At 40.7% G+C, this 21,016-nt stretch overlaps 1 protein-coding gene across 1 annotated transcript in view; it reads left to right on the top strand.

Annotated features, from left to right (window-relative positions):
- The window catches only part of MCM6 (minichromosome maintenance complex component 6), a 36,330-nt gene that overhangs the window by 14,679 nt on the left and 635 nt on the right, over positions 1-21,016 (top strand). The window contains exons 8-16 of the mRNA XM_040971512.1: positions 25-166; positions 5,024-5,165; positions 5,801-5,908; positions 6,690-6,845; positions 8,840-8,968; positions 11,448-11,609; positions 13,549-13,687; positions 14,507-14,662; positions 17,993-18,132. Of these exons, the coding sequence (XP_040827446.1) occupies positions 25-166; positions 5,024-5,165; positions 5,801-5,908; positions 6,690-6,845; positions 8,840-8,968; positions 11,448-11,609; positions 13,549-13,687; positions 14,507-14,662; positions 17,993-18,132 (1,274 nt within the window). The remainder of the gene's footprint in view (positions 1-24; positions 167-5,023; positions 5,166-5,800; positions 5,909-6,689; positions 6,846-8,839; positions 8,969-11,447; positions 11,610-13,548; positions 13,688-14,506; positions 14,663-17,992; positions 18,133-21,016) is intronic.

The following is a 21,016-nucleotide window of genomic DNA, read 5'->3' as shown; positions in this document are numbered from 1 at the left end:
AACTTTAGGTTCTTCTGATTTCAGGCAATGATGAAGTGAAACGAGGTGTCCTGCTGATGCTCTTTGGTGGTGTTCCAAAGACTACAGGGGAAGGGACCTCTCTTCGAGGGGACATAAATGTTTGTATTGTTGGTGACCCGAGTACTGCTAAGAGCCAGTTTCTCAAGTAAGTTTTTGTCAACAAGAAAGTATGCTCGGGGGCGGTGTCCTGATGTAGTAAGCTAAGCCTCTGTCTGTGGTACAGGTATCTCCTGGGCACTAATTCAAGTCCAGGTTGTTCCACTTACAGGCTGGGAGAGCGTCAAAAGATGGCTCAAGTCCTTGGGTCAATGTGGGAGACCCAGAGGAGGCTCCTGGCTTAGGATCAGCTCCTGCCACTGTAGCTATTTGGAGAGTAAACCATTGAATAGATTTGTCTCTGTCCTCTCTGTAACTTTGCCTTTATAATAAAAATAAACTAATTTGTTTAAAAAAATACAGGGGCCCGGTGCAGTGGCCTAGTGGCTAAAGTCTTCATTTTGAATGCTCTGGGATCCCATATGGGTACCGGTTCTAATCCAGGCAGCCCTGCTTCCCATCCAGTTCCCTGCTTGTGACCTGGAAAAGCAGTGGAGGATGGCCCAAGGTCTTGGGATGCTGTGCCTGCCCGGATCTGAAGCTCCGGGCTCCTTGCTTTGGATTGGCTCAGCTCCAGCTGTTGCAGCAGCTTAGGGAGTGATTCAACAGACAGAAGATCTTCCTGTCTGTATATCTATATCTGACTAAATCTTTTGTTTTTTTTTTCCAAAGGTACACATAGGCCTAGACTTGCTGTGCTCGCAAGAGTACAGTGTATAAGCGTGAGAGAAGGGTAAATTAACTGTTGATTACATTACTTAATGATTTGTGAATTTTAAAGCAATATATTTCAGTGTTTTAAAAAAGAATTTCATGATTTCAGTCGTGCACAGAACTCCGAATCATGGGTAGATATTTTCATTATTGTAAGTCATGGTTTACATATATTTTTTAAAAGATTTATTTTTATTATTTTTTTATTGGAAAGGCGGATATACAGAGAGGAGAGACAGAGAGGAAGATCTTCCATCCGATGATTCACTCCCTAAGTGAGCCATAACGGCCGATGCTATGCCAATCCAAAGCCAGGAGACTCTTCTGGGTCTCCCACGCAGGATGCAGGGTCCCAAAGCTTTGGGCCGTCCTCGACTGCTTTCCCAGGCCACAGGCAGGGAGCTGGAAGTGAAGCGGGGCTGCTGGGATAGAACCGGCGCCCATATGGGATCCCGGACGTGCAAGGCGAGGACCTCAACCACTTGTGCCACCGTGCTGGGCCCGGTTTACATATTTTTATATTTACTCTATAAACATTTTGATGTTGAGACTAAGAATTATAAAAATCTGTAAGGTTTTAAGTAGGATATACTTTCCAAAAGCGTTGCTCTTAGATTCTTCATATTGGCTTTAACATGACTAAACATTAGCATTTTGTGTCTGGTTTTGATTATTTAAAAAATTATTTACTTGAAAGAGTGGAGGAACAGAAATATTCTGTCTGCTCCCCAAATGCCCACAGGCAGCAGGGATGGTCCAGAGTTCAGTTACTTGGGCCATCACCAGTACTTCTTCCAGTGGTGGATATTAGCAGAAAGTGGGACTTGAGGTACTTGAAAATGGGACCAGACCTGGCGCAGTGGCTAGGTGGCTAAATCTTTGCCTTGAACACAATGATATCCTATATGGGCGCTGCCAGAGTCCAGCTCCAGCTGAGTTTGGAGCTCGAGAAGGGTGCGTGAAGTAGGCGTAGAAAGAAGAGATGGACCACTACAATTCCAACATCATTGTGGACCACGCGAGAAAGCTGTCTGCTTTATTTATACAGAAGCAGTACACAGTCTTTTTTTAGGGCATTTTTACATAGCTTCAAGGGGGGCACAATTTACAACCGCTTGAGAGGCGAGCGAGGGAGGACCCCACATTCTTTGCTTATCTCGGCTTGCCAGCCCCTACTTATTTCCCTCAAGTTTGGGTCCCATCCTTGGCACTGCCTGTGACAACCAGACCCCTACCTTGAATTACGCATGGGAAAAGGGCTGAGACCTTGGTTTATGGGGATTAGGGTTGGCACCAAAGGTCATTAGGTCTGCAGGCTCACACAGTTTGTTAACTAAGCAAGAGTTACAGTGACGGAAAGAGCTGCAATTAGCAATGAGCCATGTTTACTCCATTTAAGTTTCTGCTCTACAATGGGCAAGTGAATGTTTCCAAAGATAACTCTACAGATAGTTTCACCTTAAGACAGGGCATTATCCATTCTGATGTTGCAGCCAACATTTTCTCAGTAGACGACACATCTTATTCAGTAATACATTCCTACTACAATTCTTATTCTATAACTTATCCATCACTTAATGAGAGAAATACATCAAAAGAGAAAAAATATAAAAATCTAAGACAAAAGTTTTAAACATTAAATCCCTCTACAACTGTAGGCTCTACAACCTCATAAGTGATCAAACAATAATCAAAAGTATACATGATGTTAGTAAAGTCACCCTATATTTCCTCTAGTTAAAAAATTATGAAGGCAGCCAAAGCAACTACATTTACTATGTTCTAAAGAGTTGAGAGTTGCAAGGACAGGCTAACCTTTAAGGTCACAGTAGCTATATTTTTGCCATAGCAGGATAGCCTTTAGGGTCCCAGTAACTATATTTTTGCCATAGCAGGATGGCCTTTTGGGGTCACAGTAATTGTAACAGGATAACCTTTAGGGTCCCAGTAACAGGATAGCTATATTTTTTGTCATAGCAATTTCAACCCATACTCCCATCACTTCCATTAGTTTGTGAAACTCTTATCAGGCCATTTCCCAGAAAGCATGCTAAATATTTGGGCCAGATCTCAGAGCAATGGTTAGGCACACAATAAGGTGTCTGGAAACAGCATGGGCTTAATTGTACTCCTGTGCGCAGTTAAAGGCCCACTCACCAAGACATTATCAGTAACATTAACTTTTAAGCTCATGTTGGTTGTAAAAGCCATCTCACAGGGGCAAACTATGCCTAATAGATTGCAGAATTCTTAGTGGGGTGGTTGAGTGTCCATGTAAACAGGGGGTGAGACTGCGTCAAGGTGGTCAGAAATCCGCCGGGCCCTGCCAAACAGCTGTAAGCTCCCCCAGGCCCTGCCAAACAGGGGAGCTGTTCTCTTCACACCTTCGTGTCATTAACACCTACTGCACGGACACCAGGAGGGCGCTTGTGTGTGTTCTGGCTGCTCTACTTCTCATACCACTCCCTGCTTGTGGCCCGGGAAAGCATTAGAGGATGGCCCAAAGCCTTGGGATCCTACCACCCACATTGGAGACCTGCAAGAAGCTTCTGGCTCCTGGCTTTGGCTCGGCCTAACTCGGCCACTTTGGGAGTCAATCAGTGGACAGAGGATCTTTCTGTCTCATCTTCACTCTGTAAGTTTGACTTTCCAATAAAAAAAAATCTACCCCAGGACCAAAGATTTATTTATTTTTATCAGAAAAGCAGATGGCTACAATGGCTGGAACTGCACCATTGCAGTCTGGAGCCACAAGCTCGATCTCCCATGAGGGTATAGGAACGCAAGGCTTTGGGTCATCCTCCTCTGCTTTCCCAGACTACAAAGAGCAAAATCAGAAGTTCAGCAGCCAGAAAACAAACCAGGGCCAAAAGGGATATCAGTGCTTTGATTACTACATGGGTGTGGAAGCCCAAGCATTTGAGCCGTCATCCGCTGCTTTCCTAGGAAAGGGCAGGAAACTAAATTGGAAGTGGTGCCCATATAGGATGCCAGCACTGCAGGTGGAAGATTAATTTGCTAAGCCACTGTGCTAGTCCCTAGCCTTTCATTTCTCAAGGGTGGTCTTATCTATGGGGTTTTGTAGATGCCCTTTATCAGGTTTAGGAAATTGTTTTACTCCTGCGTTGTAGCACTTTTATCGAAGATTATTGACTTTTGTCAAATACTTTTTCTGCATCATTTTAAGTACTTGTGTGGTTTGCATTTATTAATGTGGCATATTGATTTCTCAAATGTTACATCAGTCTTGTTTTCTGGAATAAATCCCATATCTTGTTATTTTACTGTTTTGTTCTTTTATTTTATGTTTAAGATTTATTTTTATTGGAAAGGAAAATTTACAGAGAAACAGATTTTCCACCTGCTGGTCACTCCCTGGTTGGCCACAACGGGCAGAGCTAAACTACTCTGAAGCCGGGAATCAGGGTCCTAGTAGTTTGGTGCATCCTCTGTTCCTTTCCAAGGCTATAAACAGGGAACTGCATGGGAAGTAGAGAGCAGCCAGGGTACAAACTGGTGCCCATATGATGTTCCGGCTCTTACAAGACGATTTTCTAATACATTGTCACAGCTTAGCTGTTAACTGCTTATAGTTTTTAAATTGTAATTTTTTCTAGTATCATCTTTGATTTCTTAGGAATTAATTTGGGTATTTTTTTTTAAGATTTACTTATTTTTATTACAAAGTCAGATATACAGAGAGGAGGAGAGACAGAGAGGAAGATGTCCCGTCCGATGATTCACTCCCCAAGTGAGCCGCAACGGCCGATGCTATGCCGATCCGAAGCCGGGATCCAGGAACCTCTTCCTCTTCTGGGTCTCCCACATGGGTGCAGGGTCCCAAAGCTTTGGGCCATCCTCGACTGCTTTCCCAGGCCAAAAGCAGGGAGCTTAATGGGAAGCAGGGCTGCCGGGATTAGAACCGGCGCCCATATGGGATCCCAGCATGTTCAAGGTGAGGACTTCAGCCGCTAGGTCACGCCGTCAGGCCCTATTTGGGTATTTTTTAAGAAGCCTAGAGATAAGCCTTACTATTTAATTTGTGGCATGTCTTTATGCCATGCTTAAGCATAATGCTATTCTGTAGTTCTTCGAGAAATTTAACCTTTAGTTGACATAAACTGCCAGTGTCTATTGCTGGAAAATCTGCTTGCTGTTCACATATTAATGAGTCTCTGATAACCTTGAACAGGCACGTGGAAGAGTTCAGCCCCAGAGCCGTCTATACCAGTGGCAAAGCATCCAGCGCTGCTGGCTTAACAGCGGCTGTTGTGAGAGATGAAGAATCTCATGAGTTTGTCATTGAGGCTGGAGCTCTCATGTTGGCTGACAATGTAAGAACATTTTACACTCAAGTCAGAATGCCTTGTACCCTCTCAGTAAAGGCCTAACAGTTTCTACTAAAAAAAAAATCCTTCAAAATATAAGTATTCTTTTGTCGATTAGATTGTTAATCTAGAATCTAATTGGATTGTCATCACTATCATCACTTTGTGATGAGCTGAGCAAGTGTGCTTGCTGTGATTGGTACTTCTAGCATTATTTTCCAGATCGTAATAGGTACTGACATAGATACATAATGAATTTTGCATTTATTTGGTTTACTTCCATAAGATTTGTATAAATGATATACAGACTGAAATTTGTTGCACCCTACCTTCACCCTTTAATTCTTCATCTTTACATCAGTGCTGAGTTAATTTTATGTGATGATGAATTTTATGTGATGCTTCAACACTGAATTAAACTGCAGTGTATATGTTTTGTTTTTCCCTTAGTTTTAGTCAGTCCGGTGTGTGTTTTTTATCTCGTTCTTGGATTGTTGAATTATCTTGCCTAGAAGAAGAAATTGAGAATGTTTTCTTACATATATTTCAGTTGTTGGAATAGAAAGATGTGACAGTAAATTTGGGTTTGCCTGTTTTATGTTTAAAAGAGAGTTTATGATAATGGAATTGTTTGGTTACAGGGGGTGTGTTGTATCGATGAATTTGACAAGATGGACATGCGGGACCAAGTCGCTATTCATGAAGCTATGGAACAGCAGACCATCTCCATCACTAAAGCAGGAGTAAAAGTATGTCTGCTTTGTTCAACTGAATAATACCTTGTAGACTGATGTGGTACTGGAAGTTGGCGTGGGTTTACTTCAGCATGTAATGGTGTGAGAATTAGCAATCCCACTTCTAGGTGTTTGGAGCATTGTGTAAATGTTTCTGTGACAGGAATTAGAGAAAGTCTTTGTGAACATTTTAGCATTTCACTTCATAATTTTCATGAAGGGTTTCCATATTTCATAAAATGTTTCTAATTAAAACAAAAAGTCATAGATCAACTGAAAATAATAATATTAGCCACTACTAAATTTTGAATCTCTTTCATTACGATTTAGTATTCAGTTGTATGCATCACAGTTTTATTTTTCAGCTTCCTAAAAAGCTGGATTGGATAATTTTTATCTTCCATATTAGGTAGTAAACATCTTTGAATAGACATTTTCCATAATTTGCAGAATATATTCCTAACTGCTGAGGTGTGCACTGTGCCAACCCTTAGTCTTTCACTTCTCAAATGTGGTCTTATCTGTGGGGTTTTGTAGATGCCCTTTTTTCAGTTTAGGAAATTGTTTTATTGCTACATTGTTTGCAAATTTGCAAAATAAATTCCTAACTGCTGATATGTGTACATCATAACACTAAAATCATAGAAGTACCTGTGAGCTGCACTTTGTACTCTTTTTTTTTTTAAATCGGGAAGGTGAAAGATAATAGCTTATGTAAGTGGCAGCAATCATATTACATGTTTATCATCCAGCCAGATGTTTTTAACATTGTCACAATTCTTTCTTTTGTGATCAGGCTACTCTAAATGCCAGAACATCCATTTTGGCAGCAGCAAACCCGATCAGTGGACACTATGACAGATCAAAATCATTGAAACAGAACATAAATTTGTCGGCTCCAATCATGTCTCGATTTGATCTCTTCTTTATCCTTGTGGATGAATGTAATGAGGTAACCACGTGAGCTGTCCTGTCACTGCTAGCTTTCCTTAACATTTCCAGTTTGAATAATTGTACCACACAAGGCAGAAAGGGTACTCTGCTCAACACCTGATGCATTGTGTGCGCTGACCCTTTCATTCTGTCAGGTTGATGTGTGCCGTAAGTACTGTTTTAATGCCCAGAAGAAAAATGAGGGAGGCAAATTACAGTTAACTGCTGTCTGTAGTCTTAGATGTTTGTAAAACACAAGTTATTCTGTGTATGTTTGGTTCTGTTGGTTCTTCAGTTTATTTTTGGAGGGGGGAGGTCACCTTGAAAAAGCTTAGTTGCTGTGGAGTTTTTTCTTTTAATTAACTATAAGTCATTTTTTTTTCCCTAAGGTTTATTTATTTTTTGGAAAGTCAGATATACAGAGAGGAGGAGAGACAGGGATGAAGATCTTCTGTCCGATGATTCACTCCCCAGGTGGCCACAATAGCTCGAGCTGAGCTGATCTGAAGCCAGAAGCCTGGAGCTTCTTCCAGGTCTCCCACACGGGTGCAGGGTCCCAAGGCTTTAGGCCATCCTCGACTGCTTTCCCCGGGCCACAAACAGGGAGCTGGATGGGAAGTGGAGCTGCCAGGATTAGAACCAGCACCCATGTGGGATCCCAGGCTTGCAAGGCAAGGACTTACCACTACGGTATCACACTGGGCCCTAAGTCATTTATTTGTTATTTCTTCCCTGCGTACCGTTGAATTGTTGCTTTTCTTTCCTCCTCAGTATGTGATAGTTTTAAGATTGGAAAAATGCAGGTGTACCTCAATTCTTACATGTTACTTTATTAGAGCTAATTATACTTAAATATTTAAAAACATTGCATAGCTCAGATATATACAGAACTATAAAATGGCAATCTGTCATAGCTAATACTAATAGAGACTTCATCTTAATTACTAAGCATAGAGGTGTTCTGCTTTTCATTTTACACCATCATGACTTACCATGGGAAGTTTAGATATCTAAATAAATAAAAGCCATCTGGCTTATAAATGGAGGGTTTATATTTTTCTTTGTTTTCCCCTACACAAATACACTTATATTTAACTATGCACAACCAGAGGTTCCCTGTGCTTCATTAATTAAGTTAGTTTTGTGGGCAAATGAATTTAGGATTCACTCTTTTTTAAATTAAGAGAGATAACCTTTTTCAAATTTTAATTGGAAATAATTTTACACTTAAAGTTAAAAGAAAAATTCCAGTATATACAACGCCCATTCCATATTAACTGCTCCTTTGCTTTCTCAATATATACATATATTTTTTTTAAGATTTACTTACTTTTGGGCCCGGTGCGATGGCGCAGTGGTTAAGGTCCTCACCTTGCACGCCCGGGATCCCATATGGGCGCCGGTTCTAATCCCAGCAGCCCCGCTTCCCATCTAGCTCCCTGCTTGTGGCCCGGGGAAAGCAGTCGAGGACGGCCCAAAGCTTTGGAACCCTGCACCTGTGTGGAAGACCCAGAAGAAGCTCCAGGCTTCAGATCGGCAAAGCATTGGCCCATTGGCTGCTGCGCTCACTTGGGGAGTGAGCCATCAGACAGAAGATCTTCCTCTGTCATTCTCCTCTCTGTATATCCGCCTTTCCGATAAAAAAAAGTTTTCACTGTGAATCTGAACAAATTACTTAACTTTTAAGGGCCTCAGGTAGCCAATTTACTGAAAATGGAGTTACTGCCACTTACCAAGTTAGATTTATGTGAAAAATGTTTAATACTTTGGGATATGCTTACGAGGACCACATAAATGTTAATTCTGCTATTGTTAAAGCTGTATATGCAGGTATAGGGTAAGGCACCCCAAAAACTTATTACCAAACTTTTTTCACAAACTTGTTACTTAATACTGTTTGTTTCTGTAGCACATTAGAACTTATTTTTAACAGTGAATCATTTTTTTATTTGATGGGATAGTCTGAAGTGGATCATGTGACTGATCAAAGTGATTTTTCTTATTTTGATTTAGGTTACAGATTATGCTATTGCCAGGCGTATAGTGGACTTGCATTCAAGAATTGAAGACTTCATTGATCGAGTCTATTCCCTAGATGACATCAGGAGGTATCTTCTCTTTGCAAGACAATTTAAACCCAAGGTAATGCGCTTCTGTACAGGGGTAGAGGATAGTGGGTGTATTGAAGTGGTATTTAAACAAATAGCTCATATGGCAATGTATCTGTATTTTCAATTTAAGTTTTAGACCTTTTTTTATTTTTCTTTGAAAAAGCAGCAGTTTGTTTCATCAAAGTGATTCCATATATTTTATTTATGAGGCACCAGTTTCTTATGGAGGGAAAAGTATGGGATTATTGCATAAGAAGACATCCTTTTATTGCAGTCATTACTAGACTATTTGATGAGTGTTCTTGAATAAGTTAAAACATTGGATCCTTATGACTCATTATGATGAATATGAATTACTAGTTGAATAGTTGATATAGTTCCTTGAACTCTATCTTATCTGTGCAGAACCCAGGATACTGATGTGATCTGGTTTTTGTTTACTTTTGCTTGAAAGAGTTATGAGGGAAAGGAGAGACACAGTGAGAGATCTTCTACCCTCTGTTTCACTCTCCAAATGGTCCCTGCAGCTGGAGCTGGACCAATCCAAAGCTGGAAGCCCCATAGGATTTATTTTCTTTTTAAAAAGCCTAGAGTAGGGGGAGAGAGGAAAGAAAGAGGTCTTCCATCCACTAATTTACTCCCCAAATGACAGTAATGACCAGAGCTGGGCCAGACCAAAACCAGGAGACAGGAGCTTCCTCACAGTCTCCCATGTGGATGCAGCGACCCAAGGACCTGGTCTAGGTGCCACTGCTTTCCCAAGTGCATTTGCGGGGAGCTGATTTGGAAGTGGAGTGTGTGAAACACCAACCAGTGCCCATCTGGGGTGTTGATATTGCGGGCAGTAGCTTTATCCACTTTGTCTCAGAAGCAGCTCCCTACCATTAATAGGGGTCAGTGTTATGGTATATGAAATAAAGGTACGGTGATGCCAAAAAATCTGCATGGATGCCAGTTGTCCCAAATGCTATACTTTCAGTCTCCCTCCCTGCTAATTGAAAAGTAACAGAATATGGCCTGAATGTTTAGACCCCTGCCTGTCCACATGAGACACCTAGAAGAAGCTCCTGACTCCAGGATTCTGCCTAGCTCAGCCATAACCAGAGGCCTTCTAAGGAGTGTAACAGCAGATTGAAGATCTTGGTAGTATCTCTGTATCTTTATAACCCTTTCAAAATAAGTAAATAAATCTTTTTAAAAAGCATATCAATGATGAGGCCCGTTGCAGTTGACTAGTGGCTGAAGTCCTCAACTTATATTTGCCAGGATCCCATATGGGTGCCAGTTCTAATCTTGGCGGCCCTGCTTCCCATCCAGCTGCCTGCTTGTGGACTGGGAGGGCAGTTGAGGACAGCCCAAAGCCTTGGGACTCTGCACCCATGTGGGAGACCCAGAATAAGCTCCTGGCTCTGAGCTTTGGATCAGCTCTGCTACAACTGTTGCAGCCACTTGGGAAGTAAACCATTGAATGGAAGATCTTCTCTGTCTCTCCTCTCTGTATCTGCCTCTGTATCTGCCTTTCAATAAAAATAAAAATAAAGTGATGCATATCTGTTGATAAATAGCATAGGAAAAAAATAAATTGGATCTGACTCAGTGGCTAAATACTTGCCTTGCACACGTTGGGATTCCATGTGGGTGCCAGTTCATGTGCTGAGTGCTCCACTTGCCATCCAACCTCCTGCTTGTGCTCTAAGAAGGCAGTCAAGGATGGCCCAAAGCCTTGGGACCCTGCACCCACGTGGGAGACCCAAAGGAGTTCCTTGCTTCTGGTTTCAAATTGGCTCAGCTCTGACCATTAGCAGCCACTTGGGGAGTGAATCAGTGGACAAAAGATCTTTTCTCTGTGTAAATCTGCTTTTCCAATAAAAATGAGTAAGTCTTTAAAAAAAATTGTGTGGCTTGACTTTTGGGAGTTACCCTTAGCTATAAAGCATTACCTTCACGTGACTGTATGATTCTCACAGAAGAAATTTAATTGGAGAGTTGGGGTCATTTGAAGGAAAGAGTGCCCATTCTCTAAGACTGTATACTTGTTTCTTAATGTGCTAAGCTCCTCACTTTGAAAAATTGGGGGTCTTTTGGCTATAATGTTTACTGAAACGGTTGGTAAATATGTATGTGTTGACCTCTTTTTTTCACCATACACTGTGTGTTAATTGAGCTTCTAATATAGCCTAACCGTTAATTTAACAAATTTGACTTCTGAGGTGTAAAAGGCAATTGCATCCTATTTCCTTGTTTCAGCTTATTTAAGCATCTTTCAGCAACAGTCATTTGCTTAAATATTAAGTCTGTGGTCATCATGGTCATAAATTTAGTGCATGAAATTCACAGCTTTCTTAGTATTAGTTCCTTTCAAGACTCTTTAACAGTAATTCACTGTCACTGACATAAAGATGTCAATTAGCTCAGTTCCAAAAACATTGCCACATGAAGGACCTATAAATCTTATCAAAGTAAATATTGTCAAATAAAAGCCTTTTAACTTCACTCATGTTATGAAACAGATTTCCAAAGAATCAGAGGATTTCATTGTGGAACAGTATAAACGGCTCCGCCAGAGGGATGGGTCTGGAGTAACCAAGTCTTCATGGAGGATCACAGTGCGGCAGCTTGAGAGTATGATCCGTCTGTCTGAAGCCATGGCCCGGATGCACTGTTGTGATGAGGTATGAGTCACCTGGGGATGTGGCAGCAAAGAGAAATTGATTTGTTGCCTTTTAGACATTTTTTATCTTCGATGTGGAATGTGCCAGAATTTACTGCAGATTTATTACTGTTGAGTACTTACAGGACAGATGACCCTGCAACTTTATTTATCAAGATTGTTTTCAAGTGTTAGTTCAATTAATAGTAATGGAGCTCTTCTCCTAGGTTGTATAAAGTACAGTTTTTAAACTGATTCTTGAGACCTTGATGCTACAGGTATTGGAGAGATCCATGCCAGAGTATCGAAGGGCATTTAAGCCCTGTAACTGTAGTTAGCCAAAGCTTCCCCCTCCCCCCACTTTTTTTTAAAGTTTATTTAAAATGATGAGATCACAGATACACATGGGGCATGTTCTGAGACTGGGGTGGGCCAAACAGCAGAGAACAAAATGTTTCTGCCTTCCATTCTATGTTAGCAGGAAGAGAGTCCTCCTCTGCATTGACAATCTTCATATGATCTCTTTTTATTTAAAGACTTATTTTTATTGGAAAGTCAGATATACAGAGAAGAGAAGAGACAGAGAGGAAGATCTTCTGTTCGATGATTTACTCCCCAAGTGTCTGCAACGGCTGGTGTTGAGCTGATCCGAAGCCAGGGGCTCTTCCAGGTCTCCCACGTAGGTGCAGGATCCAAAGGCTTTGAGCCATTCTTGATTGCTTTCCCAGGCACAAGCAGGGAGCTGGATGGGAAGCGGGGCTGCTGGGATTAGATTTGGCGCCCATATGAGAACCCCGTGCGTTGAAGGCCAGGACTGTAGCTGTTAGGCCACTGTGCCGGCCTGGTCTTCATATGATCTTGGGAAGGGAATTGGTGTCATGATAACCACCCAAATCCCTAGTGAGGGGAGATATATCCTGGAAGAAAGGTTATTTGATTGATAGATAGGTGAGTGAACTTACAAAGAACAGTGGGAGTGTGGCTTCCAGCTCATAACCCTAAGCTGGCTCAGAGACTTCTGACCCTTAATCTAAGGGTTGCTGAAGGGAACAGTCATCACATCTCCTGTACCTACTTCCTGCTTAGGGGCATAGAGCCTGCTTATTCTGGGTTTGTTTCTATCTCATCTCACAAGCTGGAGAACTTCCTGTTTAATGCTAGTGACTGTATTTCCAACATCAGTTGTTAAATAATCTTTTTCATTCTAGTGTGGTACTTCTTTACAGTGCATTGTTACAGTGTAACCATACAGTGTATTGTTAAAGATCTCATTTTGGAAATGATACTATTGACATTTTATTGGCCAGGGAAGTGCCTTCTTGCCAGGTTCCCAGAATGAGAATAGGTGTGACTACTGAAAATACTGTTATCTTTGCATTTGAATCTTTTAATTTGATTCAGTAACATTTTAAATTTCTTTTCTATAGTTTGTGCATGTTTCTTGATGATCTCATTACTGGACATTTTGTTGTTTCTCTTGGCAAGAATCTTGCATTTCATTTTGTTTTTATTCCTCTGTAATACTCAATAATTCTCATGATTTATTCACCACCACTTCTGTAAATGGACATTTAGATAATTCGCAGTTTAAGTTCTTAGGAGACTTACATGTCTTGATCCAAATATTGCACGTGTGTTTCCAGCTCTGTGATTACATGCTCAAGAGGTGAAATTATCAGGTAATGTGTCACACATGTGTTAAGTTAAAAATACCAGGTAATTTTGACAGTTGATATTCTTGCTGGTAGTGAATCAGAGTTGTACATTCTTGTCAGCTCTTCTGAACGTCCACCATTTCAGCCATTCTAATGAATTCGTTGTGGTGTCTCTCGTGTGTGTGTGTGTGTGTGTGTGTGTGTGTGTGTGTGTGTGTGTGTGTGTGTGTGTGTGTAAAAGAGGATCATCTTAGGATGATCTGAGAATACTGAGTTAACTGAATTACCTCATTTTCATTGGATTAGGTCCAGCCAAAACACGTGAAGGAAGCTTTCCGATTATTGAATAAGTCAATCATCCGTGTGGAAACCCCTGATGTCAATCTAGATCAAGAAGAAGAAGAGACCCAGATGGAGGTAGATGAGGGTCCTGGTGCCATAAATGGTGAGATGTTTGTTCATATAACTATTTTGGAATTAGGAACAAAAGCATTCTCTGAGCTGACATCTGGTAAAGAGTACAGGTGTTAGTGGTTACAGAATCTGTGGCAGAAGGGGAGAAAATAAATTTGAATTGAATTCGTTGTTTATAAATTAAAGTACAATTAAATCATTGATATGAAATGTATGTGCCTGAAAAATGAAAGAAAATGTATCATTGTTGATAGTTGGCTTCAAATTGCCTGGTATAGATTTTAATTTAGTATTTTGGGTTTTGAATTAGAAATGTTTTTAAGCGAAGCGGACAGAATAATTTTTATTTTGTACATAATTGAGCTTAAAAAAATTGTTTATTTGAAAGGAAGAGTTACAAAGAGAAAAGGAGAGTCAGATCCTCCTACCAGTTATTGATCTTCAACAGCAAAGACTGGTCATTATTGAGCCTTCCACAGGGTTAAGCACCTGGGGCCATCTTCCATTGCTTCCTCTTGTTCATTAGTAGGGAGCTAGATCAGAAGTGAAGCAGCTGGGACACCAGTGCCCATAGATGTCAGCTGAACCATATCACCAAATGTAATGAACTTTTAAATCATGAGATCATTACATTTCCCACTGCTCGGGTTCAAGCTCAATTAAGTTTTGTCTTCACTAGTACAGCTGATAAATTTGCTTCTGATTTTTTGTGAAATTGTGTGATATACATAATTGTATATGCTTGTTTTGAAATTAATACTAAATAAATAGAATATGAGTCAATAGAAACACTTGATACAGAATGCTACTGACACTGTTACAACATTCAGGAAGTTAAATTTTCGCTTAGGTCATGTTGATAGCCCCGCTCCTGTGAACGGAATCAATGGCTACAGCGAAGCTGTCAATCAAGATGCTGTTCAGAAACCTTGCTTAAGATTGGGCTTCTCCGAGTACTGTCGGATCTCGAACCTTATTGTGCTTCACCTCAGGAAGATGGAAGAAGGTGAGTCTATTCATAGCACTACATACATACTCAGTCTTTTATATGAACTTTTTGGTTGCTATACACTTGTATCTCAGAAAAGATAATAAATTGTTAGGCTCATATTAGCAAGATAAACTAATAGAATCAGTATGTCTGCTGTTCTGAATAGATCCATACAAGCTGATTGTCAAAGATTTAAGTGTATTCTGGACTTAACTTTACTAGCTTTAAAGCAGTTTAAGACCTAATAACATTAAGAAACACATGCAGTTTTGTTTTGTTTTTAAAGATTTGTTTTTATTATTTTTTCATTGGAAAGGCGGATATACAGAGAGGAGAGACAGAGAGGAAGATCTTCCATCCGATGATTCACTCCCCAAGTGAGCGCAACGGGCCGATACTATGCCGATCCGAAGCCAGGAGCCTCTTCCAGGTCTCCCACGCAGGGGCAGGTTCCCAAAGCTTTGGGCCGTCCTGGACTGCTTTCCCAGGCCACAGGCAGGGAGCTGGAAGGGAAGCGGGGCTGCCGGGATTAGAACCGGCGCCCATATGGGATCCCGGGTGTGCAAGGCGAGGACCTTTAACCACTTGCGCCACCGCGCCGAGCCCAGTTTTGTTTTGTTTTTACCTACAATGGCTTTGTTTAAAACAAACAGACTCCCAGAGTATTAGAACTTCATATACTATTTAAATTGAACCCAGAAAAATCTAAACTACTTAAAGGCAATATTGTGTATCCCTCTTTGCAATATGTGGGTATTCTACACTTCTGCCTTAACTGCTTTATCATACTATTCAACGTGTTATCACCCAACAGATGGAGAAACAATGTAATGGAGTTTATTTAAAGTTTTCATTTGGTAGTTAGGGTTAGGCATCAGGTGATTTTTTTTTTCAGTTTATTTTTAAATTTTAAAATGTTTATTTTACTTGAAAAAGTTAAAGAGAAGGAGAGACAGATGTTTCATCTGCTAGCTTACTCTGTAAATGGCTGCAATGGCCAGAATTGGGCCAGTCCAAAGTTGGTTGCCAGGAGCTTCTGGATCTTCCACGTGAGCGCAGGGCCCAAAGCCTTGAGCTGTCTTCTGCTGCTTTTCCAGACTGTTAGTAAGGAGTTGGATCAGAAATGCAGTAGTACCCAGACACTGCAGGCAGAGGATTAGCGCACTATATCAGAGTGCTGGCCCCAGCAGCAAGTGATTCTTATTTAAAACCTTGAGTGATAACTGAGCTGCTGTCTGGACTTGTTTTGTCATCACAGTGTCCAATCTGTTACAGAGAGAGAGAAAACACTAGAGATTGTTTTAGCTTACTGAAGATACGGAGTTGATTAATGTTTCTTGGCTTGTTGCCTAGGAACAGTGGACCAGCAGGAAAGAGAAGGGTTTCGCATCAGGGTTTATCTCCACTCCTCTTAAAAGAGATTTAGTAACTCCTATGTTCTTGTATTCGGTAGTACCTCATTATTCTCTTTCTCCTTGATGATAGGGACAAAATTTTAGACTTACAAAACCACTGATGGTGGGACCGGTGTGATGGCTCAGTTGGCTAATCTTCCCCTGCAAGCAGTCACATCCATATGGGCTCTGGTTCGTGCTCCCTGCTCTGCTTCCAATCTGCTCCCTGCTTGTGGCCTGGGAAAGCAGAAGATGGCCCAAAGCCTTGGGACCTTACCCCTATGTGGAAGACCTGGAGGAGGCTCGTGGCTTCTGGCTTTGTATTGCTCAGCTCCAGCTATTGCAGTCATTTGGGAGTGAACCACTGGAATAAGGATCTTGCTGTCTCTCTCTGTAAATCTGCCTTTCCAATAAAAGATAAGCAGGTCTTTTTTTTTTTTTTTTTAAAGAAAACTAATAGAGCAAAGATACCGTTGACATCCACCTATTTTTTCAAAGCCATTATTACTAAGGCTGAAATTTCCTCATTGTGTTTGCAATGACTAGAATTGAACCTAAGTAGAATTTTTTCTATTGCACTTCATTTCTGGGATAGTTATGATGTTACTCGACCCACCTTTCTCTTGAGTTTAGTTGTTACTTTCACATTTTAAAAAATTTATTTATTTATTTAATCCCCTCCCTCCACCCTGCCCTGGGAACCACCTCAGGAGACGGGGTGTTTATAATAGGCTGCTCCTGAATGGCCAGTGGCCTCAGTTATGTGCAGGTTTGTGCTGTGGTGTTGCAGCCTGCTCCCCACCCCTCCCCTCCAGCGTCAACATGCAGATGCAGCAGGGGCTCAAAGACAGCATGTTGCTTTCACATGAGAGTTCAGTTTTTATGTCTAGGTTTTGCTGAGTTTTCTCATTTTAGGTGAAAGCCTATGGATTTGACTTCTTAGTTGACTTTTTTCCTTCCCAAAAAAGGAAAAGTTACATTCAAGAACATTTTTCTTTTAGATTTATTTTATTTAGTTGAAAGGCAGAGTTAGAGATCATTCATCTGTTGGTTCACTCCCCAGACGACTACAACAGCTGGTGCTGAGCCAGGCCAAGGCCAAGCGCTTTATGTGGGTGTCCCACAGGGACACAGGGTCACAACGACCTCGGCTGTCTTCCAGTGCTTTCCCTCACACATTAGCTGGGAGCTGAATTGGAAGTGGTTCAGCTGAGACTTGAACTGGCACTCTTATGAAATGTCCATTATAGGTGATGGTTTAACCCATTACACCTTTCTCTTACCGTTGGCAAGCATCTTCGTAATTGAAACATACAAAGGAAGGAAAACTTCATACTTTGAAATATTAATACATTTAAGAAACATTTGTTCGAATCTATTTAGAGTCTCCATTTCTGGATATAGTAATATGACAGGATATTTTAGGCTTATTATGACATTGTGGAACCTTATATTTCATCACATATACTTTCTGACGTAGTGAGTTATCTGTATAAGATCTTACTGTGGGGCCCGGCAGCATGGCCTAGCGGCTAAAAGTCCTCGCCTTGAACGCGCCAGGAATCCCATATGAGCACCGGTTCTAATCCTGGCAGCTCCACTTCCCATCCAGCTCCCTGCTTGTGCCCTGGGAAAGCAGTCGAGGACAGCCCAAAGCCTTGGGACCCTGCACCTGTGTGGGAGACCTGGAAGAAGTTCCTGAATCCTGGCTTCAGATCAGCATAGCACTGGCCCATGCACTCAATTGGGGAGTGAATCGTCGGACAGAAGATCTTCCTCTGTCTCTTCCTCTCTCTCTCTAGATCTGACTTTCCAATAAATAAATAAATCTTAAAAAAAAAAAAAAAGAGATCTTACTGTGTACATAAACCCTGGGGATTGGCAATTCAATTTGGCTTGACAGTACCGTTTGCCAGAAAATGAGTCTTTTAAAATGTACTTTTTGTTGCAGAAGAGGATGAGTCGGCACTTAAGAGGAGTGAGCTTGTTAACTGGTACTTGAAGGAAATTGAATCAGAAATAGATTCTGAAGAGGAACTTATAAATAAAAAGAGAATCATCGAGAAAGTTATTCATCGACTCACACACTATGTATGTATACATCTGCATTACCATAGTATGTCATGGGGGAAGGGGGTTCACCTATTCTCGGTGAAGATTTGTTTGATGTTTATTTATTTAGTATTATTTGAACGTGGTTGGAGTTACTCATTATGAAACAAGGGAGACAGCGTCAGTGACATACTCTGCTACTACAATGAAAACTTGAGCAGGTTAAATCTGGGAAGATGGCTTTGGATTCTTGCTGTTTTGAGTATTGTTGTTCTTTATGTCCTGTAGCCCTTTGCACCTTTGGTCATGCAGTAAATGTTTAAGTATCTTTACCACTTATTTCCCTATGTTTTATCTTCCTTATATCTTGGTTTCCGCCTTACACAGCCCAATAATCATTCTCATTTTATACTTTCAACTTTTTCCTTTATCTCCTTTAACCCCAGCCTTGATTAATTTTCAATTTCTTTGTGCACCTTCCTATCTCTAAGCAACTAAAAGTGTTTGGAGAAAGGCATACAGTCCACATGCCCTGTGTTACTTAGATTCATGACCATATGTCTGAAGCAGACATGTTCTAACTTCTGTCTTGGTCAGCCTCATAATAGCATGGTAGAATTCTCAGTCCATCTCTCTCTTAAAGCCCTTAGTATGTTTTCTGTACTTGCCACTGGTCATCCTAGATATTCAGCTTGTCAGAAGTATTTGTCACAAGGTATTCCTTCTGGCAATATTTTGTTCACTGGATTTCTAAGTGATCTCATTTTCCTGGATCTTCTCATACTGGACGTACCTTTAATCCCTTTTCCTGGAACTTTATCTTTGTGTACTTTCGACCAGTTGCATTCACTGCCCAATTTATCTTCCTTGGCTTAGGGATTTTCCACCTGCTGTTGTTTCCTAGATTTCTATCTTTATCTCTTACCTTTTCACTGAGCTTGAGATGTACGTACACAGTTGCCTACCAGTGTCACTGGGTGAAAGGGCAAGGGGAAGAGTGCTGTGCTATGAGGTGCATGAGGGAGACAGAGCTAGACTGCAGTGTACTGCAGCCCATGGTAAGAGTACATTTTATTATAAGTCTAACTGGCAAACAGGGCAGTAAAACAATTTATCTTTAAGAAGACAACTGCTGTTGACAGAGAAGAGGTGCTAAAGGAAGCCCAGGCATGGTACACTGTGCAGGCTGCTGAGGCAGTGAACAGGAAATATAGACACACAGGGAGACTCACAGGTTTTGATAAAGAGGAATTATGAAGACATCAAGGAGGATTCCTGCGTGTTTGACCAATGGTTATTGGGTAAATGACACTGACTGAGGAGGGAAAAACTGTTTTTGAAAACATTTAACATGAAATGCCTGTTAGTTCATTGGTAACCAGCATCCCTAAAGCCAAGGAAGGTAAGTTGGGCAGTGAGTGCAAGTGGTCTAAAGTATACCAAGATAAAGTTTCAGGACGAGGGATTCAGGTTATTTTAATAGGTCTGTGGAGGAACAAATTAAAGGATAAATATTTTTAGGTGCACAAATTTTTTGGAACCCATACTTTTTTTTATGATGGCATTTTCCACAAAGTTTGAACATCTTCGTTTGCATAAGTTCTGTGTACCAAAGTAAAGTAATATTTTAACTCTATTTTCCATTAAATTTTAGAAGCATTCTTTTTAATCTTAAAAGTGTGTTATATATGAGGAAAAACTGCTTTCCTGAGGAGTCAGATCAGTATTTGATTACAGGGTGTGTTTATATATGTGTGTGTGTGTGTTGTGTGTATGTAGGAAATTGAGAACACTTAGATTAGAATTAATACATGAAATGCATGAAAGGTCAAGCTAAACTGAAGTGAAACATGCTCAGAATTACGTTTGTACTGGTGGGAAATGTCTTAGCACTGGTCAACTTGTCCCTCCTTGCCCCTTGAGAAAATGACCCAGTAAGAAACCCAGATCAGGACTGTGGAACAAAAGGTGAAACTCACTGATCTAAAGCAGGGTTGCCTTGCTCCAGCAGACTATAAGAACTTACATTGTGCTGATCAGATGTGCTTCCTGAGAAGCTGTGGAAGGGCACACAGTGAGGGCTTCAGAATATTTAATCCCCCTTGTTGACATCAGGGTATTTACTGTAAGGCTTTACTTATATTCTTAGGATTAAATAATTCTTTTTTGAATTTCTTCTTGGGCATATGGTTCTCATAGTAAACATTTTCAGATGACAGTTATACCTGGGCTTGAAATCTCTAATCAAGATTTGAAGCTAAATGACAGTGTACTTTTGCTTTTATTCTCTCTTGATTCTACTTCTGAATTATGCATGAGGGGTATATGATTATGTTCAGTGGGCAGTAAATATGAAATGACTAGCATTAAACTGAATTTTGCACAATTGTATAGTCCTAATTATACAACATTGGTTTCTGTTTGTCTTGTTAAAATTACATTTATAACATTTGATTTAATGATCTGGAAAATACTAAAATCACAATATCCATTGAACTTAATTTTTTAAGAAGGAAATAAATGAAAAGATCCCCATCCTTTTGGGAAAGGCATTTAGGAGAGTGTTAATAATGATTTTAAGATTTAGTCCTGAGACTTTTATTGTGGCTACTGGGTGAAGCTATTGCCTATGATGCTGATGACCCACTTAAGTACAGGTTTGTATCCTGACTGCTCCACTTCCATTCTTACTTTCTGTTAATGTATCTGGGAAAAGAGTGAAAGATGGTTCTAATACTTGGACCCCAGATAGCCATTTTGGAGACCTGAATTAAGCTCTTGGTCTTGGCCTCATTCAGTCTTGACCATTGTGGCCATTTGAGGGGTAAACTGGCAGATAAAAGATTTGTCTCTGTCCCTGTCTCTCTATCTCTGTAAATCTGCCTTCCAAATAAGTCATGTTTAAAAAGGAAGAAAGAAAAGC

Source organism: Ochotona curzoniae, unplaced genomic scaffold (assembly GCF_017591425.1).
Source record: "Ochotona curzoniae isolate NIBS_2020 unplaced genomic scaffold, NIBS_Ocur_1.0 contig_2210, whole genome shotgun sequence".
Classification (NCBI taxonomy): domain Eukaryota; kingdom Metazoa; phylum Chordata; class Mammalia; order Lagomorpha; family Ochotonidae; genus Ochotona; species Ochotona curzoniae.
The sequence above is the reverse complement of the archived record's forward strand: the minus strand, read 5'-3'. Positions and strand labels throughout refer to the sequence as shown.